This window comes from Myotis lucifugus, unplaced genomic scaffold (assembly GCF_000147115.1).
Source record: "Myotis lucifugus unplaced genomic scaffold, Myoluc2.0 scaffold_151, whole genome shotgun sequence".
Lineage (NCBI taxonomy): Eukaryota > Metazoa > Chordata > Mammalia > Chiroptera > Vespertilionidae > Myotis > Myotis lucifugus.
The window spans coordinates 1,009,845-1,017,841 of record NW_005871199.1 but is presented as its reverse complement, the minus strand read 5'-3'; the positions used below and the strand labels follow the sequence as shown (position 1 = coordinate 1,017,841).

At 54.8% G+C, this 7,997-nt stretch overlaps 1 protein-coding gene across 6 annotated transcripts; it reads right to left on the bottom strand.

The window, feature by feature from the left end:
- Window positions 1-2,122: 2,122 nt before the first annotated feature.
- S100A5 (S100 calcium binding protein A5) lies at window positions 2,123-5,651 on the bottom strand. 6 transcript variants are annotated; one of them, XM_006095163.3, is made up of 3 exons: window positions 5,532-5,651; window positions 3,950-4,101; window positions 2,123-2,351 (listed from the first exon to the last, which is right to left on the bottom strand). In XM_006095163.3, exons 2-3 carry the CDS (start codon window positions 4,085-4,087, stop codon window positions 2,211-2,213), a joined length of 279 nt encoding a protein of 92 aa, XP_006095225.1. In that variant the 5' UTR covers window positions 4,088-4,101; window positions 5,532-5,651; the 3' UTR covers window positions 2,123-2,210. The 6 variants fall into 6 exon arrangements, with proteins under 6 accessions (XP_006095225.1, XP_006095224.1, XP_014316708.1 ...); XM_006095162.3 differs by having other exon boundaries at window positions 2,123-2,354; window positions 5,532-5,650; XM_014461222.2 differs by having other exon boundaries at window positions 2,123-2,354; window positions 5,494-5,549.
- Window positions 5,652-7,997: the final 2,346 nt, after the last annotated feature.

Sequence of the window (7,997 nt, the reverse complement as noted above, 5' to 3'; positions counted from 1 at the left end):
CCAGGGCACGGGCAGCTGCCGTGAATTCAGCCTCCTCAGTGGTCTCAGACAGAACACCTCTGGGCCAGGCCCAGATGTACCCCCTCGGCCCCCACTTCACTGTGGTGAGAAAGCGGACTTGGACTTACCCCAGCCCAGGGCCCTCCTGGCTCTTCCCCTCTCACCACACCCAGAGCAAAACACGGCTTTAAGAACCCCACTCGGGACCCATCACAGCCTGGCTCAAGCACCATTTCCATTCCCAAGCACATGCCAGAACTCTCTCTACTGGGGACCACTTGAGCCCTTCCTTAAGAGGGGGGAAGCTGGGAGACTTGGGAGCACAGCTGCATAAAAACAAAGCAAGTTTTCCTTTTGAACTTGTCACAAATTCCACCTCGAAAAAAATATTAAATGTTGCTTTACTCTGCAGAAAAAGAAAAAAAAAGATGGCTTCGTCCAGAGAGGCATCTTTTCTAATTCACATAAAGGCACCTGATGAGCCAGCAGCAGCCTTGCAGAGATGGGTCCATCTTATGGACCTTCCCACCAAGTCCCCTGGCTGGTGAGTCACTGAGTCACTCCCAGAAGGGACTGGACAAACCCTTAGCCAGCTGTCACAGCACCAAGCAGAGGAGGAGAGAGAAATCATTGGGAAGCCAGGACACAGGAGTCAATTTCTCACACACACACACACACACACACACACACCTCCACTTGCCTGATTTATTTATTTTTAATATATTTTTATTGATTTCAGAGAGGAAGGGGGAGGGAAAGAGACATAGAAACATCAAAGATGAGAGAATCATTGATTGATTGATTGCCTCCTGCATGCCCCACACTAGGGATCAAGTCCAAAACCCAGGCCTATGCCCCACCGGGAATCCAACCATGACCTCCTGTTCATAGGTCAATGGGCCACACCAGCTGGGCCCGATTTATTTTTAACCACTGAGACCCTCATGGTAGAACATAGCCAAGGCCCCCAGGAAAGTGACATATTCCTGGAAGCTCACCACCTGGTCCTCGTTCTGGGCCAGGTCGGCCATCAGCGTTCCAGTTTCAGACTTCTGCAGCTTCTAACATGTTAGAATGAGGAATCCAGACTGCGATTATGAGAACCTGGGCTCTCTCCCTTCCCCCTCCTCGTCAGCCCTCACTCATATGAGTGGCTCACGGGGCGGGGAGGGGTGGGGTGCTTACTCGTCACCAAAGATATGAGTCCACCTTGGGTTCACTTGGCTTTACCCTACCCGGCTCACTCAGCTTTTCATGCCTCCTTTCCTGGGGCTGTTCTGGGGCGGGGGGCGGCTGACAGGAAGATGGGGGACCCAGTGGGGACCCCTGCTCCGTTTGCCTGCCGTGTAACACAGGGGGAAGGAGGTGCGTAGCCAGCGCAGTGTGTGCGTACACGTGTAGGGGAAAGAGGGCGGAAAAGGGTGCCCCCAGAGGGTGTTCGGACTCAAACCTAGATGAAGGGGGCGGGGTGTGGGGGAGTAGCCAGTGGTCCATGGGATGCAATTTAAAGGACTTCTACAACACCTATCTGCCAGCAAAAATACATTCCTACCACCCCCAACTCCCCTCCCCGCCCACCTGGAATCCCACCTGGAGTTTCCGGGGAATGAGCCCAGCTTGTGAGCATCATTAGTGATTTACCTCTACTGGAAGGTGATGATTGAGGTGGGGCTGGCTGCCACCCAGGGGGGAATGGAGGAGGGAGAAGGGTGCTGTCCAGTTTGCCCTTCGTATCCGTGTTATCAGGGTGGCCTCCTGTGAGCTGGTGACCAGTCAGACTGGCTTGTCCGGCACTGCCCTCAGGAGCCACACCCCAGCCACCCGGGCCCTCACTCCCAAAGCACTTTCCCCCCTTAGCTTCCCCTGCCTCTTAGCAGCATCGGGTGGAAGGCGAGCAAAAGCCTGGCCCCACCTCCCCACTTCCCACCGGGGCACCACTAAGCCCTGATACAAGCTAAGTCCCATCCACGGTGAAGAAGACCAGGGCGTGGAGTGGGAGCCAGGACCCTACCACCCAGAGGCTCTCCACCCACTCACGGAGGAGCTCTGCCTGCCCCGCCCCACCCCCAGCCACGGGGGACAAAACACTCAAAACCAGCCCCCGGGCACCTGCAATGGCAAATCTTTATTTCCTCTGCTGGACGGGACAGCGGGAGAGAGGGCACAGGGCGCCGTGAGAGGCGCTGCGGAGGCTGGGCGGGGCTGAGCCGTCACTTGCGGTCCTCCAGAAAGAAGTCGTTATAGGCCATGCACAGTGTGGTCAGGAACACCGAGTACTCCTTGAAGTCGATCTCCTGGTCGCTGTTTTTGTCGAGGCTCTTCATCAGGTCATCAATGCTGCTCTCCTGCATCTTCTTGGGGGGCCCAGGGAGAGGGACCGGTCAGCACCCCTCTCGCCCTGCCTCCCCCCCTACCCTACCCCACCCCTACCCCCGGCCCGGGGCCTGGCACCAAGCAGGGGTGTGGGGACCTGAATCCTGAACTTAATACAATAGGAAGGCAAGGCCGGCCTCCCTTCCCCTCACCACTTTCCACTGTCCAAACAAATAATAATCTAGATTTTACACAACACCCGGTAGTAACACTGGGGACAGTGCGGCATGGAGCACGACCCTCGTCTCCGACTGGGGGAGAGCTGAGGATTGACCCAGACTCCTCATCTCTGTGTTGGAGCTGAGAAGCCGCGGTGCCCTTCCCCTGCTGGGACAACGTGCGGGACAGCTGTGTGGAGACGAGTGCCTGGCGCCCAGTATAATCTCTGTCTGATCCCCTGCCCGCCCAGCCCAGCTCCAGCAAGAGAAGGGGAACCGCACCCTCCGGTGGTACAGGAAGAACACAGACATCCTGCCCTCCCCTCTCCTCTGCCCGCAGCCCCAGCTTTTCCGAGGGAGACAGGACACCGGGACATGCACAGATGGAAACAGCCTCTCCGTGATGCAATCCTTGTCCCCAGTCTGCGCTCCTGTTATAGCCAGGCCCTCCCCAGGGCCTGAGTCCTCCTGTAATGAGCCCCTGCTGGACCGGTGGCCCCTCCCTCCGCCCTCATTAGCTCCAGGATGCAGAGAAACCGGCAGGAAGGCCAGAGAGCAGGCCTGTGACACCCTCATCTGCTTCAGTCCCTGCCCAGAGGGGCACACTCAGGGGAGCTTCTCTCTGAGAAGGCCCGCCGGGGGTCAGGGTGTGACAGGAGATGCGCCCAGGCTGAATTTTAAAGGAAAAGGAGAGAGTGAGACCCAGGCCTGGGATGCCAGCTCAGCCTCTCACGAGCTGGGTATTCCTAGACAAGGCATATAATGTCCCTGAGCCTCGATTTTTATTTCTTTTACTGTAAAATAATATTATAACTACCTCATAGGCCTTCCCCTCCGTCAGTCACCTCCCTTCCACCATCTGTGTCTGGAAAGAATCCGTTCTGTCTCATTCACAAACTAAGAGAATGAGCCTTTCGGTTCCTATGTCAGCACCAGCTGAGAGCTCTGCCTGTGGGGGCTCTGCCCTTGAGCTGTGCACAGCCCACCCAGACCCCCGGACCCCCCCCCCCCCCATTCCTAATGATGCCCCACATAGGCTCTGCCACAGCTGTGTGGGCCTGGCCTCAACATCAAAGGTTCCTTGATTTTGTTCTCTAAACCCTCACACAAACTTCCTTCTTATCAGCGAAGCCTGACTCATCCTCAGCACAGAGGTCTAGAGTTCTGTTGGCCCAACATGTCCACCCTCTTCCTTTGGTCTCCGTCCCTTGTGGCCATCCGCTCCTGGCTGAGGCTAGAGTACCCTGAGCCTAGGTGTGTGTCCCCTCACTCTGGGTCTGTAGAGGCAGGTGGGTCTCCCCCCTCCACTGGGACCCCCTGATGGTAATATCAGTGCTTCTTCTTTTCCCCCTCCCCTCCTACAGTAGCCACTGGGAGCACTTGAACTTTGGGGAGGAGGGGAGGGGACAGCCACCTACCTCACCAAGACACAGCTCCTTCTTGATCAGCTCCTTCAGTTCCCTCCGACTCAGGGTCAGTTTGCTGCCCTCTCTCCCTGAATATTTGTGGAAAGTGGTGACCATAGTGGTCAGGGCCTTCTCAAGAGGGGTCTCCATGATGGTGTGCAACTCTGGAGACGGAAGAGAGGAGGCAGGTCACAAGCCAGACCTTCTGCTGCCCTCTATCAGAAGCCCAGTTCCCAGACCTCCCTCAAGGACCAGAGACTGGAATCCATGATGAGACCAAAATCCACCAATAGGTGGATCCAAATGTGTCAAGACAGGTTCTAGTGAGACCCAAAGCTCACTTGGAACAGCCAAAGCTCACTTGGAACAGCCAAAGTGGGGAGACTGCACACTGACCTGCTTGGGGGATGTTGAAAAGGGGTTCTAGAGGCAGAGGGATGACAAGGTGACCTCCCCAGAAGAAGTGGTGAGAGATGATGGAGCAGATAAGGGGTCAGGATTTTCTCCCTGCCCCATCCAGCCTGAGCATTCATTTTCAGAGATAATCCTCACCCAGTCCCCCTCCTTTGCCTGGCTGCCTGAATCTCCGGATATTGGGAAGGGTCCCATTATGGGAGTGAGGAACCAGACAATGAGAGAGTCCAGGGGTTGGAGGGGGCTAGGGCTGGAACTGGGCGACAGGCCTCAACAGGAAATGGAACAGAGGTGATGAGACTTGTCCAGCCGGTCTCCAGCCTCTGGCCCAGTGACTGCACATGCAGACTGACCACAAGGCAGTGAGGGGGATGGGCTTATTAAAATCTCCAGGATCGCCAGCAGGTGTGGCTCAGTTATTGAGCATCAAACTATGAACCAGGAGGTCATGGTTCAATTCTGGTCGGGCACATGTCCGGGTTGCGGGCTGGGTCCCCAGTGTGGGGCGTGCAGGAGGCAGCCTATGGATGACTCTCTCTCATCGTTGATGTTTCTATCTCTCCCTCTCCCTTCCTCTCTGAAACCAATAAAAATATTTTTTAAAAATAAATAATAAAATATCCAGGATCATTCTGAGAGCTGGGTCCAGAGGTTGCATTGGATGGGGCCCTCTCGGCCACCAGCACAGTGGCATCCACCCAAGGAGAGGGGCAGCTGGAGTTCCTGTGACTCAGCCTTGAAAACCACTTCCCCTTGCAAGAGGAAAGAGGCAACACCCAAGGAACGCGGAGGCTGCAGGTGAATCTGTGCAGAGTACAGAGCAAGCAGGAAGAAGCTGCTGGCTCTCACCTTCAGCCCAAAACCACCCAGCGATTCTTGAACTGGGCCTGTCAGTCACCTCCCACCTCCCCAAAACCTCAGCTTCTCCCCGTCTCCAGGAGACTCAGCCAGGACGGCAGTGGAGACAAGGGCCTCTGGGCAAGGGCAGCAACATCCTACCCGGTTCCATCCCCACCTCCACCCCCCAGAGCCTCTTCTCAGGAAATGCTGAAAGCTGCCCTGAACACATGCCCACTCATTGGGCCTGGCCTTCCTTGGTGGAGGTCACCACGGCTTGTCACCCTCTGGCCTCATTGCCTCACCACATAGATGACCAGGGAGATCAGAAGGAAGGACTCACCGAGGACGCAGCAATCCAGAGAGCTCACACGGCAGAAGCAGGCTCCCTCCCACTGCTCTCTGCCTTTATTCCCTCTCTCCAATCCCCAGGAAATCAGGGGAGGGACAGGGCCAATGAGAAGGGGCCAGGGACATGAGGAGACCCAGGTCAGAGCCTCCGGGGACAGGCCTGGGAGAAATTCTCTCTGCCAATCTCACCTTCCTATTTCCAAACAGAGGGGACGCGACAGGCTCACTGAGCCCACAGTGGCATGCACATCTTCAGCCCCAGAAACTTGGTTTTCCCAACCAAAACTCAGCATTCTAGTGGGTCAACAGGGCAGAAGAAAAGCCAGGCTGTCCTAGAAAGAAGACCCAAGAGGTGTGGGCTAAACGCAGGGTATCTCCCAAGCCCAGGCCACTGTCCACTTGGGCCCTCCCACCCCCACCAAGAGCATATGGACATGGGAACTAGTGGAGGAAGATGTTTCTTGCCAAAGGCATGATCCAGGTCCTTAGCTACTATGGAGCCTAAGGTTTTTGAAGGGCTTTCAAATGAATGTTTTCTTTTAACCCTCACTCAACTTCATAGGGAAAGAATTGTCAGAGACTCTTGGAATAGACTGAGAATCAGAATTGAGGAGGGGACCCAGGGAAGGGTAGGGCCCGGTGATCAGGCAGAGGTTTCAATGGTGGGGAGCAGGTTCCAGGTGCAATAATGAATCGGGTAGGGGGTCAGGGAGAGTTGCCTTAATATTCTACCATCAACAATCCAAGTCTGAGAACAGAACCAAGTTAGGGGCTTAGTACCTATGGCTGATGCAGCCCCACCCTAACTTGCCTGGCTCCTCCCTGCTGGCCCCACTCCACCCCCACCCCACCCCCACCCCTAGCTGGCAAGGCTAGAGAGGCAGTAGGGACTGGTTGCCTAGCAACAGGAGTTTCCGAAGTGGAGAGTGAAGCAGAAGGAGGTTGGGGAGGCAGGCACCCCCCCCCACCCCCACCCCCAGGATGATGGTCGGACTTGGGCTGGGCAGAGGACAGAGAGAGAAGGAGGAAGAGGCAAATTTTTTGTGGACCAAAGTTCTACCAAAGTCTCTCTCTATAGTCACACTCTGAAGGAATATCTGAGTCATCTACCCCATTCTTCTGAAACTTGAGAGAAAAACACAATGTGCTGAGAAGAAAAGGGGAAAGCTTGAAAGATCAAGAGACCAAACCCTCCCTGCTTCTGGACCTGCCCCCTACTCAGCTGTTTCTTTCTTCTTTTTCTTTTTTTTTTTTTAACTCAGCTGTTTCTTAAAGGTCCCCATCCCACCCAGGTGTGACCTGGAAAGCTAAACTCAGTCCCACCCACTGGAGGCTGTAGCCACAGGCCTTTACCCTAAGGAAAAGCAACACCATGCCTGATATTGTAAACCTCAATTTTATTTATCAGATCATATGTCTGGAATTTTGTCTTCAAAATTATGGTCATTTCCCCCTGTCTCCCTTGCTCCCACTCCAGCCACTGTCCTCCACACATCCCTTCTGAAGTCCTTTGTCCTTCTCTGAAGGAACATGATTCCTACTAATAACGGATCTCATGTTATTAGGGGCTGAAGATGTGCATGCCACCGTGGGCTCAGTGAGCCTGTCGCGTCCCCTCTGTTTGGAAATAGGAAGGTGAGATTGGCAGAGGGAATTTCTCCCAGGCCTGTCCCCGGAGGCTCTGACCTGGGTCTCCTAATGTCCCTGAAACCAATAAAAATATTTTTAAAAATAAATAATAAAATATCCAGGATCATTCTGAGAGCTAGGTCCAGAGGTTGCATTGGATGGGGCCCTCTCGGCCACCAGCACAGTGGCATCCACCCAAGGAGAGGGGCAGCTGGAGTTCCTGTGACTCAGCCTTGAAAACCACTTCCCCTTGCAAGAGGAAAGAGGCAACAGGTGAATCTGTGCAGAGTACAGAGCGAGCAGGAAGAAGCTGCTGGGCCTTTGGGACAGAGGCAGAGGTTAGAAAAGAATAATATTTTCGGGCTGTTGCCCACGGCCTGGCTTCCCTCCACACTGCCTCTCTGATCTGACCATGTCCAGGAAGGACTCATCCATCCCTGAGGGTTTACCAGGGGTGGGCAAACTTTTTGACTCGAGGGCCACAATGGGTTCTTAAACTGGACCAGAGGGCCGGAACAAAAGCATGGATGGAGTGTTTGTGTGAACTAATATAAATTCAAAGTAAACATCATTACATAAAAGGGTACGGTCTTTTTTTTTTTTTTTTTAGTTTTATTCATTTCAAACGGGCCGGATCCGGCCCGCGGGCCGTAGTTTACCCACGGCTGGTTTAGCCATGCACGGGAAGGTGGTGGCAGGACAGGGCCTGGGTTGTAAGTATTGTCAGGACTCAACCCTTCTCCACATCCCACACCAGCCTCCTCCACTGGCCTCCCCATGACTCAGCCCATTCCCCCACCTCCCCGTGCCCCCCTGCATCTCCCCCCCC